Source organism: Glycine soja, chromosome 11 (genome assembly GCF_004193775.1).
Source record: "Glycine soja cultivar W05 chromosome 11, ASM419377v2, whole genome shotgun sequence".
NCBI classification, from domain to species: domain Eukaryota; kingdom Viridiplantae; phylum Streptophyta; class Magnoliopsida; order Fabales; family Fabaceae; genus Glycine; species Glycine soja.
The window spans coordinates 18311791-18330805 of NC_041012.1; the positions used below are offsets into that span (position 1 = coordinate 18311791).

The 19015-nt window shown below is 28.6% G+C and overlaps 1 protein-coding gene and 1 long non-coding RNA gene across 2 annotated transcripts; both read left to right on the forward strand.

The window, feature by feature from the left end:
• The first annotated feature begins 1130 nt into the window (after window positions 1-1130).
• On the forward strand, window positions 1131-1772 carry LOC114375366. Its single transcript, XR_003658758.1, has 2 exons — window positions 1131-1363; window positions 1441-1772. It is a non-coding gene; the product is annotated as an uncharacterized LOC114375366 (long non-coding RNA).
• An 8291-nt stretch (window positions 1773-10063) lies between these two features.
• On the forward strand, window positions 10064-13751 carry LOC114377301 (50S ribosomal protein L27, chloroplastic-like). Its single transcript, XM_028335747.1, has 3 exons — window positions 10064-10456; window positions 13154-13255; window positions 13347-13751. The coding sequence occupies exons 1-3, from the start codon at window positions 10154-10156 to the stop codon at window positions 13524-13526; spliced, it is 585 nt and encodes a 194-aa protein (XP_028191548.1). The 5' UTR covers window positions 10064-10153; the 3' UTR covers window positions 13527-13751.
• Window positions 13752-19015: the final 5264 nt, after the last annotated feature.

Sequence of the window (19015 nt, forward strand, 5' to 3'; positions counted from 1 at the left end):
AATATATTTTTAGTTTTCATAAATTTGAAAATATTTAAAATTTGTCTTTATAGATTATTAGTATGTTTTTGGTTCTTACAAAATTGAAATGTATTATTATTATTATTTTTACTCAAATGTAGGTTCAGATGAATTAGAACCTATAATGATAAATTTTTACATCGGTTTAACTGTTAAAAAAGACATTTATGTCTTAAAGACGAATCAAGACTCTTAATTATTTTAATTATATGTAAATAAATATAAATTAGAACAATTGTGTTTGATATGTTATCAGATCATAATTTGTATATGTATTCTGAAGTTTCAGATGATACATTCATAAGACAATTTGATATATCATTTAATTAGTGCATTTAAGACCTTCATTAAATACTTTGTGTTTGAAATTATTTCATGTATAAAACATTCTCCTAGTATCTATCAAAGTCCTATGAAGAATAAATGAAGTCTACAAGATGTTGATCCTCATCAAAAGCTACACTCTGTTGTTATAGTACCTACTATAATGAAAGAAGTGACTTCTCTGGTGAAGTATAAGACACAGTGACCTATCATCATGGACTTTGCATGAAGAAATGACATACATTTAATTTAAATGTCCCAATGGGTTCAATACTTTAGACGAATAATAGAGTGAAAAATTCATCCATTGTGAGACAACGAATACTTGGAGATGAAGATCATATATAGAAGAGACCTTAAAGAAACAAGATACGAATAATATATGTGAATTATTCTTTCATTTTTTCTTGTAAAACTTTCTGTAAGTTTTTGTAAAGATATTTAGCTTTCAAAACATCTTGTATGCCTTAACAGAAAAGACTAAAAGTGTTGAATGATATATTCGTATGTAAGAAACAAATTTTAATATTTTTATATTTATGAGGACAAAAAATATATTTTAGCCTAAACTTAATTAATTTTAACACCATGATAGGTTGGTTTTAGTCAAATATTTAACCCAAACATTTGGCGTAGTGATGTACGACTTGTTGTGTTTACGTGAATGAGAACGAACGATCTATTTAACGGAGAATTTGTATTTGATTCCCACCGTGTGTAAAATTTTCTTAGACAACAACAATTATGAATTACAGGTGAGATTAGTCTCTCACCTAGTAGGTTGAAGGACGTCCATGATTTCTGACCTAACACAAAAAAAAAGACCATTATAGGGTGTAATTTGGCAAAACTAGGGATGAAAATAACAAAGCCCACATTACTAATATCAGTTTTCTGGTTTTTCATCTGAAAAATTTGCACTTCGTGCATTTTGCTGAACTGAACTTCATCATGCCGCGGGAACCGAAGAGCCTCGGCGTGAAGATCCTATGGATTTGGACCTTTGGAACCGCTGCTAGTAAGTACCCTCTCTTCCTATCCTTTGTCCCTCAGTTAATTAATTATATTCATTATACTCATTTTCTTTTGTGACAGTTCTTGTTACGAACGTGATGCGCACAAGAATAAGGGAAATGGAAACACTCATGAACGCCGAACAACAACAGCACGATGTCGCAACCACTGACTCGTCTTTTATTTCAGACAATAAAGATTGATTTGCATTTAGTTTTTTTTTTATTTCCGTTTCGGTCCTGGAGTTTGTGATGCTTTGTAAACTCGTGGAATGCAAAGGGCACGCAACGTGTTTGTTGAATGTCCTGACTGAAAAATAAGGCTGGGACAACCAGCGGAATATGGAAACCCATTTGCGATTATGAGATTTTTAATATTTTATCTCATCATTTTGGTGTGTTATAATTCGGATTGATTTGATTCTTGTTGTGGAATGTAGATGTCATGCGTGTATGGTACGAGGCAAAGGCAATTGTTATTTCAGAAATTAGGAGGGAATTTTTAAGATCGTTGTAATTATTATTTACTTTACAAGTTGATTGATATTCAGTACTTGAGCCTCGTTAATGTTGTGAGCTGAGCATAAGTTTGTTACTTTCCTTTGACATTTTAATGAAAAGAACACCACCTAGGTACACGTAGAAGATATCAACGAAACATGTTAGGTAAAGGTGCTCTACAGAATAATAACTCGATGTTCTGGAGGATAAATCTGACGACAAGTAAACCAGATTACTCCCCTAACTCGGTCTGCCCAGAACCAATGTCTTGTTTCCCCTTATGAGCCTACACCGAAAACATTGGTAACCGGTTTAGGGCAACAACCTTCTCAATGATTACAGGGAGTATGATAACTAACTCCATTTCATTTTCCTCACTCCACCTTGAGCTATTATTGACTTGAGCATCAGAGTATATGTAAGCACGCCAAAGCCACCGTGGAATCCATCCATCGTGCTTCGCCATTGCGGTTCGACTCTAGATCAAGAGCTCTCTTGAGCGGGATCTCCATCTCTTGAATCCAAGAGTTGAAGATGCAAATTTCTATGTTAAGGGTAAAGTCGGAGACAACTTTCATTAGAACCAATTAGTATTGGGTGCTTGGGTTTATGATCTTGTTTGGATATTTTTATTATAAGCATGTATAGATGCACAACACCTTCAAGACTATAGAGAAGAGATTGGTTTTAGTTCCATGAATATGTGATGAGTCAACATTTTATGAATGGTAAGATTAGTCCATGTCAGTTGATAACAAAAATCAATAAAAAAAAAGATATATATTTGATAGTATAAAGTAATTTACATCATAAATTGAAATTATGTATGATATGTTTATTAATTTTTATAATAAAATATATTAAAAATCATATAAGTGAATTTCTCTTTTAAGTTTTAACCACAAAAAAGAAGTTATTATAAAAAAAAAGTACGATTCACTCTTGCACCCTAAAGCCCACTAACTGTGTCTTAAACTCATTTACCGGGTAGTACATAATCATACAGAAGATGAATAAAATGTGAACATGTACTTTTCTTTTTCTTTTGTTATGTATGGGTGTAAAAAAGATAGTACATATTAACTCTTTTTAGTTCAATATATAAAATATGAATTTTAAAAATTCCAATTCGATTATATCTTTAATTAATTAATTATCAAATAAGTTCAATTAATTATCTAAAACTATCACATAAAACTGACATAATAGTATAAAATCCATTACATTCACATGTAGAGAAACGATATAAAAAATATTTGAGTATTCCAGACCTTTCAAAATACATTCTGAAAAGCATCACCTAGATATCTTTTGGGTTATCCGTTAGATGTGTCTGGAAACATATGTCTCTACAATTCAAATATAAACCCAAACATTTAGTGAAATAATTCATGTTTGATTTCTTCTATATATAAAATTTCATTAGACCAATAATAATTACGTATGAAAGATTAATTTTTAATCCAATAAGTTAAAAAATACTCAATGATGTTTCTGCATGAGGAAAAAAAATCCGTTATCTAAAAGTATGAACTAAACTATTCTGCTAATTAAACTACAAATTCCTATCACATCACGTCTGGGAATTGTTTTTGTAGTGATATGCTAGAATCCCTGTAAATTTAATGTTCAAATAAAAATATTGACGGGACATCGGGAAAAGAGTTCGCTCTCAAAATCACAATTTAGCGTATGAAATATAAGTTGAGTTGAATATACAAATACGGTTGACTTTTTATGTAAAACTTGTCATTTGAACCATTATATATTAGTGGCATATAAAATATAAATTGAGTAGAATATACAAATGCGATATAAAAAAATTATTCACTTTTCTAAACAATAAACACTCCTCCTGTGTCTATTACTGAGTTTGGATGTCAGGTGGCTAAGGAAAGTTAATATATTAAGAGAATATGTTTTTTATGTTTGATAGCTTAAGGGCAGAAATCAGCTTAATATCACTTTATGTTTACCAAAATGATCTTCACCCACCCCCAAAATTGGGATGAAACGGGGAAAAAACTTCAGAGGTTGTATTCGGGTATTTTTCTTTCATTTTGCTGCTTTATGATTTATCAAACAAGATAAAAATAAATAAATAGTTCTGTGAGGTTACTAGTCCTACAAAGTGAAAACACAGCTTTAGTCCTTCCTCTCTTTATCACACACACCAGGAATGCATAAAAAACTTAAATAAGTTATAAATTCTCCATCGGTAATTATTTCTTCAGCTTTGGAAAGAGTAGAGAAAGATATGACAAGTATGACAAATTTTCACTGAAGATCCAAAGCCTCATTTTATAATATAGGTTTGATTATGGTGATCTACATTCAGTGGTTGTCATTGGTATAGAGTGAGCAACACTTTTTAAACTTCTAAATTCATATTTTCATTTCACACGATTTTTTTTTTTACCTAAAGTATTTTGTTTTCTAAACTTCAAAACTTTAAAGGCTTAAACGCAATATTCAATAAAATTAGCTGAAAAGTTAAAAAGTTAGCCAAAAATTAACAAATTAGAAAACTAGTTAGAAGTTGAAAAGTTAACCGTTAAAAACTAAAAAATTAGTTTATAAAATTAGTTTATTAATTTAGAAGTGTTCAGTAAAATTAACTATTGAAGTAACTGAAAAATATAAAATGACATAAAAATAATAAAATTATAATTTATTTTAAAAAGATAACAAGAAAAATAAATATATATATCAAGGATAAAAACAAAAGAAAATACAAAAAGTTAAAAGATAATGTTTTAAAAAAATTAAAAAAACACTACTTGAAGCAGTATTTTAAAAAACGCTAAAAATTATTGGTAAGTTACTAAAAAAAATTTATTTATCAGATCATCAAATAAATTTTTTAAGTAATAAAAAAATTATAAACTAACCGAAATATCTTACCAATCATAACCTTAAATTTTTTGGCTCAAAATTGAAAAAAGACAAGAAGATACGGTAAGAATCTAAAGAGCATACTGTTAGAATTTATGTCTCATGTGAAAGGCATGTAACTTATGTAAGGACTAATAAGTAAATAATTAACGATTAAGGACTAAATTGTAATTGAGCTTAATAGGAGAAGTTTCTAGGGTTGACTGCTACTTGATGGGAGTAGTGGTTATAAAAGGGGCTTAATACCCACTAACGTGAAATAAGGTCCCCTTCCTGACCAGAAAAGTGCTCTCTCTCACTCATAGCCATCACGAACGGAGAGAGACAGAAAAGAAAGGTCAAAGGAAGTGAAATCTTATTTCTCTCCTCTTTCAAGGAAATCAAAGTGCACCGGAGAGAAGTTCCTATGGAGAAAGGTACAAGTCTTCCAAAGGAGAAAGGTACACATCATTATCTATTGTTGTTTACTGATTGTTTGTGAGAACCATAGGTTTCAAGATCCTGTTGTTTCCTATCATTGATAGTCTAGGAAACCCCTTAAGAAATTTTTTACACATACGTGCTAAAAAAATTTAGATGATACTATCGTGACAATTATGCATACCTTATTATTGCTTCATAACCTAAAATATTTAGAAACAACACAGGAAAAAGACCAATTTATATAACAATTCAAAATTTTCAGAACAAATTCAAAGGAACCATGAAGAAGTAGATGAGATTTATGTGATGGTTGTCTGCAAACTTATTGATATCACATTAATGCATGGATTTGAGTTTGGATAAATCACCCCAGTTCTTACCTTATTAAATTATCAAGGCATGAATTGTCTATTATCCAAATTTTTGGCAGATTTCGTTATGACTCCATAAGGGTTTGATCATAGATTTTCTCATTATTTTTGCATAATATTATATTTTCAGCTGTTCACTTCTCCATTGTAGTTTAAAATGACTGGCAATGAAAACCAGTTATTAGCGACGGTTTTAGGTGCTAGCAAAGTTGTATATATTTGCCTCCCTCCCATCATCTAAATTCAGCTTTTAATTACTTTAGTTTATAAATTTTGAATTAGTTCATACATCTCTTATATATATAAGTTCACTATCACCATTATATAAAATAAACAAATCTATCACTTTTTTTATTATGTTAAACTATTTTCAAATAAAAAATAAATCCTATAATTTAATAAACATGAAATTGTACAAATATAAAAAGTTGTAAAAATATTTTCATTTACCAAATAAGTATTGTTAATTTTAAAAGTTATTAAAAATTGATCTATCCCTACATCATAAATTTAAATATTCACTTTAAATAAAGAGTCTCTTTACTCTTTCCATTCTTCTAATATCCAGTCTTATATTTTTCTCATTCTATTGTTACAAAGTGATTTTAACTTACAAATTATCAGAATGAGATAAATTTAATTTTTTTTTTGTAATTTTATTTAAATTTAAAGTATTGTTATTATAAATATATTTGTTGCTGCTGAAGTCAAAATTCACGGACACAGTTGAACTTTTTGTGTGGCAGTCACTGACCTACAAAGATTTATCCGCGGTGTCTCACACGCAAACCTCTATGGATACAACAAAAATATTTTAGAGAATTTAAGGTTACAAAATTCTTGCAAAGATAAAACCCACCCATGAATAAGGAGGGAGAGAGATTAATAGGAGAAAAAGGATGAAAAAAAAAAAACAATTTGCACATATTTGTTGATTGCATTAGCCAACCTTTTCATAATTGCCATGGTCTCCCCCTTGATTTCTTGACATTAATAAGAGATGTAACTTATTGTAGGAGATTTGAATTTCAAATTCTTAAAAATAAATGTCATAACTTTTCTTGTCTACCTCATGATTTCCCTTTAATTAAATATTTTTAAAAAGTTCTTTTGAAATGAAAATGAAAATTTACAACAATATTTTTATCTTTTAAATTTTTTTACAAATTATAATAATTTCTATGATTTTTTAATTTAATTAGGTTATATTAATTTTTTATAAGTATGATATCATCTTTAAATTTAAATTAAATTATATTTTATTCTAAATTTTATTAAATTCCATTGTGTTGGGTAGGAGTAGTGTTATACACATTTTTTTAACACTCATTTCATTATCTGTTGGAATTTATTGAAAACTATAAAAGTCGGAGAAATAATAATTAAATGAGTTGTGGGATCTATGCAAATTTGTAATTTTTAACTGACTTAAATATATTTTTGGTTTTTAGTATTTTTTATTTTTAGTTCCTGTAAGTTTATTTTTCTAATTTTAGTCCTTATAAGTTGATGTTTTTTCAATTTTGGTTTCCGTAAAATATTTTGTTCATTTTTAATACTTGTGAGCTTGTGTTTTTTAATACTTATAGAGACCAAAATTGAAAAAGCATAAACTCACAAGGACTAAAAATGAGCATAATATGGTGCAGTGAGCAAAATTGGAAAGACACAAACTTACAAAGGCTAAAATTAGAAATGCTTAATTATGTTTTTGGTTCCTATAAGGTTGTATTTTTTTTGTCCTTGTAATCCAATTTTAGTTCATGTAAGTTGATACTTTTTCAATTTTGGTTGCTATAAGTTTTTTTTTGTTCATTTTTAGTCCTTGAAAGTTTATATTTTTTTCAATTTTAGTCTCTTTAAGATTTTAATATTTTCACTTATAGTTCCCATAAGTTGGAGCTTGATCAAAAATGAGAAAATACAAAATTACAGGAACTAGAAATAAACAAAATATCTTACAATGACTAAAAAGATGCAGATTATAGAGATTAAAATTAGAAAATGGATTTACTGGATCAAAAATGAAAAAAAAGAGCGTTAACTTACAAGGACCATAAACATATTTAAGTCAATTAAAAAAGAACTTATAAGGACAAAAAATGAAAAAAAAAAGCACCAACTTACCTAAAACCAAAAACATATTTAAATATTTTTAATCAATTTCATCCAATAGGGAGTGAGTTAGAAAGTATATTGCGAGTATTTTTAAATTCATTAAAGAAAATAATAAAATAACCTATTGCAAGATCTATTCCTTTATTTCACTAAATCAGTCCCCATATTTTAATTGTTGACTAAATTAAAAAGTTGACCAACATTTTCTTAAATGTAAGAAATTTAAAAATGCTTGAAGAAAGACTACAAACAAATTTAAGTCAATTAAATAAATGAACTTATAAGGACAAAAAATGAAAAAAAAAAAACACCAACTTACGTGAACCAAAAATATATTTAAACATTTTTAATCAATTTCATCCAATAGGGAGTGAGTTAGAAAGTATATTGCTAGTATTTTTAAATTCATTAAAGAAAACAATAAAATAACTTATTGCAAGGTATGTTCCCCTATTTCACCAAATCAATTTTGGTTGCTATAAGTTTTTTTTGTTCATTTTTAGTCCTTGCAAGTTTATATTTTTTCAATTTTAGTCTCCTTAAGATTCTAATATTTTTATTTATAGTTCTCATAAGTTTGAGCTTGATCAAAATTGAGAAAATACAAACTTACAGAACTAGAAATGAACAAAATATCTTACAACGACCAAAAAGATGCATATTATAGAGATTAAAATTAGAAAATGAATTTACTGGATCAAAAATGAAAAAAAAAATGTTAACTTACAAGGATCATAAACATATTTAAGTCAATTAAAAAAGAACTTATAAGGACAAAAAATGAAAAAAAAACCTACTTACCTAAAATCAAAAACATATTTAAACATTTTTAATCAATTTCATCCAACACGGAGTGAGTTAGAAAGTATATTGCGAGTATTTTTGAATTCATTAAAGAAAATAATAAAATAACCTATTGCAAGATATGTTCCTCTATTTCACTAAATCAGTCCCCATATTTTAACTGTTGACTAAATTAAAAAGTTGACCAACATTTTCTTAAAAATAAGAAATTTAAAAATGCTTGAAGAAAGACTAGAAACATATTTAAGTCAATTAAAAAAAATAAACTTATAAGGACAAAAAATGAAAAAAAAAACACCAACTTACGTGAATCAAAAACATATTTAAACATTTTTAATCAATTTCATCGAATAGGGAGTGAGTTAGAAAGTATATTGCTAGTATTTTTAAATTCATTAAAGAAAACAATAAAATAACTTATTGTAAGGCATGTTCCCCTATTTCATCAAATTAGTCCCCCTATTTTAACCATTGACTAAATTAAAAAGTTGACTAACATTTTCTTAAAAAATAAAAAATGTTTAAAGAAATATTAGAATCATGGTCCTTAGAGCAAGAAGGACACTCATTTACCAATAGACACAAATGCTCATTTAAATATTTTGTGTAAAATATATTATTAATATAAGTTTTATGTAAAAGTAGTTCAAAATTCATTTTTTAAATTTATTATATTTTTATAATCTTACATATTATCTTTTAAAATATAATATATAAGATTAAGTTTTATATTTACATAAATTAGAATATATATATATATATATATATATTGATATATTTATGTTATCTATTGTAATATAGATAAAAAATAGTGTCAGTAAATCACGTACATAAATATTTTAAAAAATAGAAAATATTATTATTTTATTTAATTATGTATCTTTATTAGATAATTTAATTTTTTTTAAAAAAATACATACCTGATTAAATAAAGTTAAAAATAAATAAAAAATATTATTATAATAAATAACACAAATATCTTAATTCAGATAAAAAAATATTATCATTAAATCACATATATAAATATTTTAAAAGATAATAAAATATTATCATTTTATGAAATTATAATTTATATATAAAAAGTAAAAAATTAAAGATAAAAATTATATTATATCTTTATTGTATAAAATAAGTTTTGAATAATATAAGAAAAACACATAAAAATGTAAAAATATAATATATAAAATAAAAATAAAGTTTATATAAATTAATATATTCTAATTTATGTGAAAATAAAATTTAATCTTATATACTATATTTAAAAGATAATATATAAAATTATAAAAATATAATAAATTAAAAAAAGAATAAATTTGAATTTTAAACTATTTTTTATAAAAAATTATATTAATATTATATTTTATACCAAACATCTAAATGGATGGATAGGTGAGTGTAACTCAAAAAGAGTGTGTTACTTAATTCAAAGAATAAATTAAAAAAAATAAACAGATCCATTTGATTAAATTTGCAATTAAGTCAAATAACTTTTATTTACAGAATTAAATTTTTACTCAGAGATTAAAGTATAGTGTTTTTTTTTTATATTTTATTTTATCCAAATTGAAATATTCCAAAAAATTTCCCCTCACCCTTCTGATTTCTTATCCATCCACCTCCTTCTTATATTTCCCAGGGAACCAAACCTGTGGCTTCCATCTCTCAAAAGCTCAACCACTTGCCATGGCAGCAGCAGCGTCAATGTGTATGAGCTTCAACCTGGCAACAGCATTCAAGGGTCTCTCTTTTTCTTCTTCTTCCTCATCGTTCTTCGCTGGAAGTGGTAGTTATTCTCTCCGCGCGGGTCCCACCTCGGTGGTGTCGCTGCCCCGGCGCTGCCCGCTGACCATAGAGAACGCCCACAAGAAGGGGGCGGGCAGCACCAAGAACGGCCGCGACTCGCAGGGCAAGCGTCTCGGAGTCAAGATATACGGCGACCAGGTCGCCAAGCCCGGCTCCATCATCGTCCGCCAGCGCGGAACCAAGGTGCCTCCCTCCCTCCCTTACTCCATTTTCTTAAATGTGTTGTTTTAATTCTCGTTTTTTTTTTCTTTATCGGCAAATGTTAGTTCTTAATTTTTGTTAAGAGATTTAAACTCGCGACAAGAGACGAAACAAGAGGGGGCAGGCAATGGCCCCTTCCCACCTCCCTTGAAACTTTTCATGTGTATATATATTTTTGAAAATTAATTTTGTATGTCCTTATTATAATAAGGATTAAAATTAACCAATAAGGTGTGACATGTCTGTGGTAGATAATCTTATCCTTTAAACATCTGGTCATAGGTTTTAATTCTTGGCCCGTACTTCTGGAGAAAAACATATGTTGGGAGAGGTGAACTTCTTACATGATCTCAGCACGTGAGAGATTAGTAAAATTAGTGCAAAATTATGTAAAATTATTTTTTTTACTTGAATGTAAAATTAGTTGTATTTATTGTTTTGTAATGTTTAAAGTGATAATTAGTATAAAAGTAGTTGTGTTTGTTGTTATTATTATTTAATATAAAAATTAGTTTCAATTTTGTTAAATTTTTTTAAAAAATTATTTATTAAAAGTTAGACATTTAAATAATTACAAAGGAAGAAAAAAAAATTCAGCCCCCTTTATAAGGTTTCTGGATTTGTCACTGGATTAGTCACTGCTCGCAACTTCTCTCTCCTTTCCTTCTCCCTTCGCAACTAAGTTAACTTTATATCTCCGTGTTATAATTCACATTAGTTGATGGTGGGTTTTTTCTTTACTAAATGAAATGCTTGTAGTCGTAGTAGGCCTCCTCTTTGATTGTAATTCTCGGTAAGCACTTGTAAGAATTGAAATTAAAAAGGTAAAATCAACTTGTGCACTTAACTATGCTAGAAATGAAATGTGTGTGGTCTTACTTACCCCTTCCAAAGCACTTATAAGAGATGATAAGAAAGTAAAATGAATTGAACAGGTAAGCTAAAATCAACTTATGCCATTTACTTTGAATGAAGCTCTTGGTAAGAGTAGTTAGTTTGTTAAGAGTGTTATCAGTTTGATAGAGTTTGTTGTCTCTAATGAGCTCTATAAATAGAACTCATACTCACTGTCACTTTATGGTTCTCCTCTTCTCTACTTTGAACTCTATGATATTTGGCCTTATCAAGTTTGAGTAACTTGCATCCAATCTCAATTTTCTGATAGCTCTCTTACCTATTTTCTCTAAAACTTTAGATACATAAGTTGATTTTATCTTACCATAGAAGTTCAATTCATTTTTACTTGTGTTTTTTTTCTTCCCTCCTATAAGTGTTTATGTATAAGTTTATTCAAACAACACCTGATTGGTCTCTGTCAATTAAGTTTGATGATTTGCTATATGAATTGCCCTGTTGTGTGTAAAAGGTAAGCTTGTTTTAAGGTATATGATGATATTATCGCTTTTATTATGGCTAGGAATGAATGTCATTTTTGAAAAAGATGAAACTTAGATGCACTTAATTAGGTGTTTGTGGTGTTATCCTCTAGTCTTCTCAGAATTGAAATTTCACCTTAGAAACCTATTTAATCTTTGATGTAAACTTTTATTATTGTTGAGTTGAAATTCTGATTCTGATTAGAGAACAAAATCAAAAGTACTTAAGAAAATACATTTGAGTTTTTAGGTTACAAAGGTGAAATTCCAATTCTGATTGGAGAACAAACTCAAAAGTACTAAAGAAACTGCATCTAAGTTCTGTCCTTTTCAAAAAAACAAAACTTAGGTTCCGATTGTTAGATGCTTTTAGTGCAAATATGTGATCAAAATTGGAATTTTACCTAGGTTATGCAATAAAGGTGGATGTTAGTTATAGAGGTAAAATTCTAATTTTAATTGGAGGATAATACTGATTACTGAAAGAACTTAAGGTATTGTGCTTAGGTTTTATTTGTGGTAGAAAGAATTAGTTATGGTAGTCAATCGTTGGGTTACAGATTAACAGTTTGAGTGGCCTTCTGTTTTGAATTTTTAAATGGTGAAGGGAGCTTGATATTTTGCACATGGTGATGGATTAAGGATTTAAGGATTAGCTTTTCTTGCTTTTGTGATTTGTTTATTGTATTTTTTTTTAATTGAAATTGTCAAATAAAATATCACTACTGAATTAGTGCCTGGGAATAAAAATTTGACATGAATATGCATTGGCAATGGCAAGCACATCTGATAATCAATGTTTAGTGCCCTACGCATTGGCTAGAAAATGAATAATACAAAAAGAACAAAGAATGAATAGGGTCTTCTGACTAGCAAAGTTGCACTGTGCAATCGACAATATTGCCGTAGTTTCTTTTGATGGTTGCTTAATATGGTAGAGCTATTCCATAACTTTTATAGCACACTTTCACACTGGAAGAATTTTCTAATGTCAGTTTATATTGAGTGTTATATTGCTATTGGGAAAGTAATGGTGATCTCATAGGTGCAATCAATCTATTAAGTGACAGAGCTAGAGGAGAATATTCTTTGGGGGTAGGTCATGCTTGAGAAATGAAAAACAATAAAAATTATCTTTTATTCACTTTTAAACCTTTAAAAAAGGGGCTAAACTTTTATTATCTATTAACTATTATGCCTTTTGACACACAACAGCAAGAATAAAACACTGCCTAATCCATAATCCATAGTGTCATTCTCACTGTTCTCTATGTTCTGATCATTTTTCTCTGCCAACCTGAAGTTTCATGCAGGAAAGAATGTGGGGCTTGGCAAAGATTATACCATTTTCTCCTTGATTGATGGAGTTGTAAAATTTGAGAAATATGGACCTGACAGGAAAAAGGTTAAATGAGTTTCCTTACAACTAGATGGTGTGGCCTATAACCCTAGAAAATTCAAATTAACGAGCTATGCAAGTTGTTTATTTATTACAGGTGAGTGTTTACCCTCAAGAAGTACAGCCTGAGAACCCCAACAGCTATAGAGCAAGGAAGAGAGAGTACTTCCGAGTGAGGCGTGAACGCAAAAAAGCTAGACAAGAAGGAGCAATACTTAAATCTCAACTGGTGCTGGCTTCTGCAGATGATGCAGCAATCACTAATCCAGTGTGTTGATTCTGATTCAATCGTCTAAATGTGTAAAATACCCTGGTCCCCATTTTTTACTCTTGTTTATCCGTAAAACCTTTAGCATTGTATTGAGTTTTGTTGAAGTAGCAATGCACAATCAGTCATCATGCGCCATCTGAATCAAAACATTGCTTGATGAATTCTACAGTATGAGAATTTGTTTTGTAGTATTTGGAATAACATCTATTGAATTTTTGGTCGAGATCATTCTACTTTGCATGCATGTACAAGTATATTTTTACAATTACATGCCCTGTATAACAACAATGGTAATTAGCCATTTCTAAACAACAGAAAACAGTAAATATGATGTAAGAAATAAAGGCACATGATTGGAAATGGCTATAGAACAAAGAATCTGGATGCTATAGAACAAAAAGAAACTATTGAAAATGATCATAATGATCTCTATGATCATGAAGTGTTATTCGGATCATAATGTTCATCATGGGCATCATCTACTCTTGCTCATATAGATATAATGGATAAGACCATTAAGTCACCAATCAACTTATTTATATGTTATGTATTTTTTCTTCTAATTTCACTATGAAAACTCAACTTGTATCATGTTTCACTACTTTCATCCATTTCATGCCCGTCTTCCTATAATCCACTTCACTTTTCAACCTAATTAGTTCAGTTCTATCTTTTGTTTATTTGGTTATATAGGTAGGCATATTTCTATTGAGTATGCTATAATTTCCAAACATGGTTATCAAAATCGTGATTTAACTCGTAAAATCGTACGGGTTTACAATTTCACAGTGTCTTCACAAGTTAAATCCTGAGTAGAATTGCAAATCGAATAGAATTGATAGTAAACTCGGTAGAATTGGACCAAACTCGGAGTTAAGTTATGAACTTCAATTTTTTATGTTATTTATAAGTTCATACAAAGAGAAGTTACCGCTTGCATAAAAAAGACAAATGACTTAGTTTATGTGATGTATAATTTGAAGCTGAAAAGTGGGCAAATAAGAAAAAATGTTGTTCGATCTTCCTTTTGAAGATATGAAATCTGATGATGAGTGGATTACAAAAGAGGTAGATAATATTTTTGATAAAGACAATGTCCAAGTTGAGCAACCTTTAGGTGAAAGTGGCCGTGGAAACAATATTGACTTGGCTGGAGGAAGTTTAAGTGATCCAACTTTGGATGTATTTGATATTCACAATTTGGTTTTAAATGACAATGTTAAAGATCACTTCTCAACACTGAGGAAGAGTTTGAAGATGATGATGGTGGTGGTGATATTGAAGATGATTTAATTAGAGGATTGATGGACATTTAAACTATTTCTATGTTTTTTAAATTCTTTTATTTTAAGAATTTATGTTTTGTATTGTATGAATTTATACTTGATTGAGTGTGGACTATATTAGTTTATTGAATTATTGTTAAAATTTATTATTTTAATTTATTTTAGGGTTGAAATATTTAGTTATGATTTTATATATAAGAATATTACTATATTCTTTTTATATTGAGTAAACTCTTATGAGTTTACGAGTCGATTCTAGGAGTCGAATTTACAGGATCTCTATTTGTTTGCGTAGAATCGTGAGTATGAGAACCTTGTTTCCAAAGCTTTCTATTAATAGGAATTGCACTATTTTCGTTACATTATTTACTAATGAGTGGAAGTCATGTTTGTTTATCTTTAAACTGGAGAGTAGAAAGCCATTATGTGGATCAACGTTTTAAGTCTCGATTGATGCATATTTCAAAGCAAAATTTGATATTTGTTTATTTATTGTTATCATCTGATACCAGTTATTTCTTAAGTTTTAGCATCTCCTTTTTCTTTCTTTTTTTTTCTTTTTCTGTTTGTCTATTTGATTCTTCTTTGCCTTCTTCAATTCCTCTCTTTCTATTTTTAAGTTGTTTTTTTAGTTTCATTGTCTCCTCAAGCAAAATCTTTTTTTTTTGGGTTATTTGGCTTCAATTTTTCATCTTCAACGTTTATTAAGCCCAGTTTCAAAATTATTTGAACTTGATAATCTATGGCTCACAAAATCCAATTTTTCTGTTTTTATTTCAGCACTTGAAAGGAGATGTTGTACCCGGTTGTTTTTCAGCACTTGAACAACGGTTCCTGACCAAAGAAGCAATAAGGCTTTTATCTATCAATTTTTGGTTACTTATTCTTCAATATCTCTTTGTTTTTCTTTCTCCTATTAATCAATGAATAAGAAGGAATAATGCAATTTTCTTTCATGTCAATGCTTAATCACGTGTTATCAAATAGTTTCCTTTATGTGTTAGTTTTTCTTTTAATTAGTGTTGTATATCTACTTTATTTCAGCTCGGTTATTGTTCTTGAAGCTCATAATTTTAACTAAAACAATATTTTAAAATTCAAAAAATGGGTAGTTTTTTTTATGTAAAAAAATATTCTATAAAGACAAAATATTAGTTACTAGACCAGAAAAATATTTAAAACGAAATATAGATTTAAACTACAATGTATATTCATAACCTATCTATAACAATATATAAATGGCTATTTTTCAGTGGTGTACATAATTATTTTGTCTCATTTAGTATTTTACTAACAGATCTTTTTTTAATCTAACTGAAATTCATGTTTAATATTTTCCTAGCCAGGTAATCATTTTTTCTTAAACTTCCCATTTTTTTAACTTTTAAAATGTACCAATTAACAATAGACTATTTAAAAAAAACATTTGTTGAAACTCATGACCATTTTTAAAAAATATTAAAAATCTGAATTTTTTAATTAGGCTCCTATCTTTCCTAACAACCAAACTACCCCTTTTTCTATTCTATCTAACTCCATATTCTTGTATCATTTCATTTTTTTAACAGGTTCTTATCTCATTGTTAGGAACAATTTTAACTTATAATTTCAAATCTTTATGTTGGATAAGTGGTCTCAGAATAATTAAGAAGGGGGTTGAATTAATTATTCATAATTCTTTACTAATTAAAAAATTACTCTTCTAAGACTTTTATCAAATTGTTAAGAGAATGAGGAGTAGAAGAAGAACTTAACATAAAGTAACAGCGGAAATTAAATGCACAGCGAAAAGTAAAAGAGTAAGGAAGAATGAGACAAACACACAAGAGTTTTTATACTGGTTCGACAACAACTCGTGCCTACATCCAGTCCCCAAATGACTTGCGCTCCTTGATATTTCTTTCAACCTTGTAAAATTCCTTTACAAGCAAAGATCCACAAGGGATGTACCCTCCCTTGTTCTCTTTGAACCTAGTGGATGTACCCTCCACACTAATCCACAAGAAATGTATCATCTCTTGTTCTCAGTCAACAACCCAAGTAGATGTACCCTCTACTTGTACCACAAAGGATGTATCCTCCAATGTGTTAAGACAAAGATCTTAGGCGGTTAAACCTTTGATACTTTGTGAATGGGGATACAAAAGAATTCTCAGGCGGTTAGATGAATAACACAAGTTTTCAAGGTTTAGAAAATCAGAAAACTTTGGAAAGCTTTTGACACGAAGGAAAAGAAGAAGTTCAAAAAGATTTAGGGCTTGTAAAAGATTGATTGAATAAGTAATCAAGATGATTGAAATGCAAAACAAAACTTTGCTTTTATAGACTCTTCATGTCTGGTCAAGACAACCATTAGAAGAGTTATGACTTTTAGAAAAACTTAAAAACCAATTTGAAAATGTCAAAAACTATTTGAAGAGTTACATCTTTTTGATTGATTCAGAAACAATCACTGGTAATCGATTACCGAATCAGTGTAATCGATTACACAAAGCTTTTATGTGAAAGGATGCGACTCTTCACTTTTGAATTTGAATTTCAACGTTCAAGGCACTGGTAATCGATTACCAAAACATTGTAATCGATTGCAGCTTTTTGAAATTAATTGGAACGCTGTAAATTCAATTTGAAAACTTTTTCAAATTCATTTTGCTATTGGTAATCGATTACAACAATCTGGTAATCGATTACCAGAGAGTAAAAACTCTTTGGTAAACATGTTTTGTAAAAAATCATTTTCATACTTATCTTGATTAAGTCTTCTCTTGATTCTTGAATCTTGATCTTGATTCTTGAAGCTTGATCCTTAAATCTTGATTCTTGAATTTAACCTTCTTCTTGAATCTTGAAGTGTTCTTCAACTTTTCCTCTTGAGTCTTGAATTGTTCTTGATTCCTTCTTGAACATCTTGAACTTATCCTTTGATTGACCTTTGAGCTTTTTGTCATCACCTTTGTCATCATCTATTGTTGTCATCATTGTTATCATCAAAACATCTTTGAATCTTTTGATTCATCTTTGAAGCTTTGCTTCTACATTTATCATACTCTTTAGATTTAGATTTAGAAGATATTATTTTATCTTTAGGATTTGTTTAAATTTTAAAGATATCATTTGATTTATAAAGCATGAATTTATTTTCTTATCTACAATTAGGATGTTAGGTCTATACGCAGGAGGTCTAAGATGAGAAAAAATTATTCAGCCTAAAAATTATCCGGAAGGATCACCATTCAATACTATTTAGATTTATAAATATTATTTTATCTTTGTGATTTGATTAGATTTTAAAGATATTATTTGATTTGTAAAGTAGAAATGTTGGGTCAAGTTTTGAAGATGAAAAGAATTATTTAAAAGGGGATCATCACCTAAGTGAGAGAGGGAGTCATGTGGAAGAAAAAATTATAAATTTGTCTAGTTTGTTCCAACAAAAATTTGGAAGTTTCTTTATTTGTGGTGTTGCTCCTCTTTATTTTATGTTGTATTTTCTCATTATTATAAATAAAGAGGAGTGTTTTTTTTTTCAAAACATTTGTTCCTTTTTAAGTTAACTTACCCAAAAATATTTTCCATCCAATAAATTCAAATTATATATAATCCAATTATTTTAATTTTCAGTTTTTAATGATAAAAGGTGATGATAATATCGAATATTTTAAACAACCTATGGCAACGCAATTGTTATAGCTAATTGAGTTTTAAAAAGATTTCTGCAAGCAAATGTTCCAAATTAGACGACCCAGATCTCATCATTGCATACAAGAACAAAATAGAATTTAATTTAATTTTCCATCTATGAATATAATAAATTGATATGTTAATTGGGTTTTAAGTAGAAAGACTAATATTTTACTATAAATCAATCATTCTTTTATAAGTTTTACCCTATTTGTTTAAGTTTTTATGTACAACATTAAATCCAACAAGTACACAACAAAAAAAAGATTTATGGGGTTTTGTGTAAGATTTATAAGTTTTATGTATATGACTTATGTCCTTTAAAAAAAAGTATGACTTATGTCTTATCTCATAAAAAATGTTAAAAAATTTATCATCATAAAAATAAGTTAATGCAATAGAAAATAAGACACACATGTACAATAGTAAACTAAATTAAATATACACATCAACGGATAATAATATCACTGTTGTGTTTGTGTCAAAATATTATTGGTGTTTAGTGTGTAAGCGCATTTTTATTGTGCT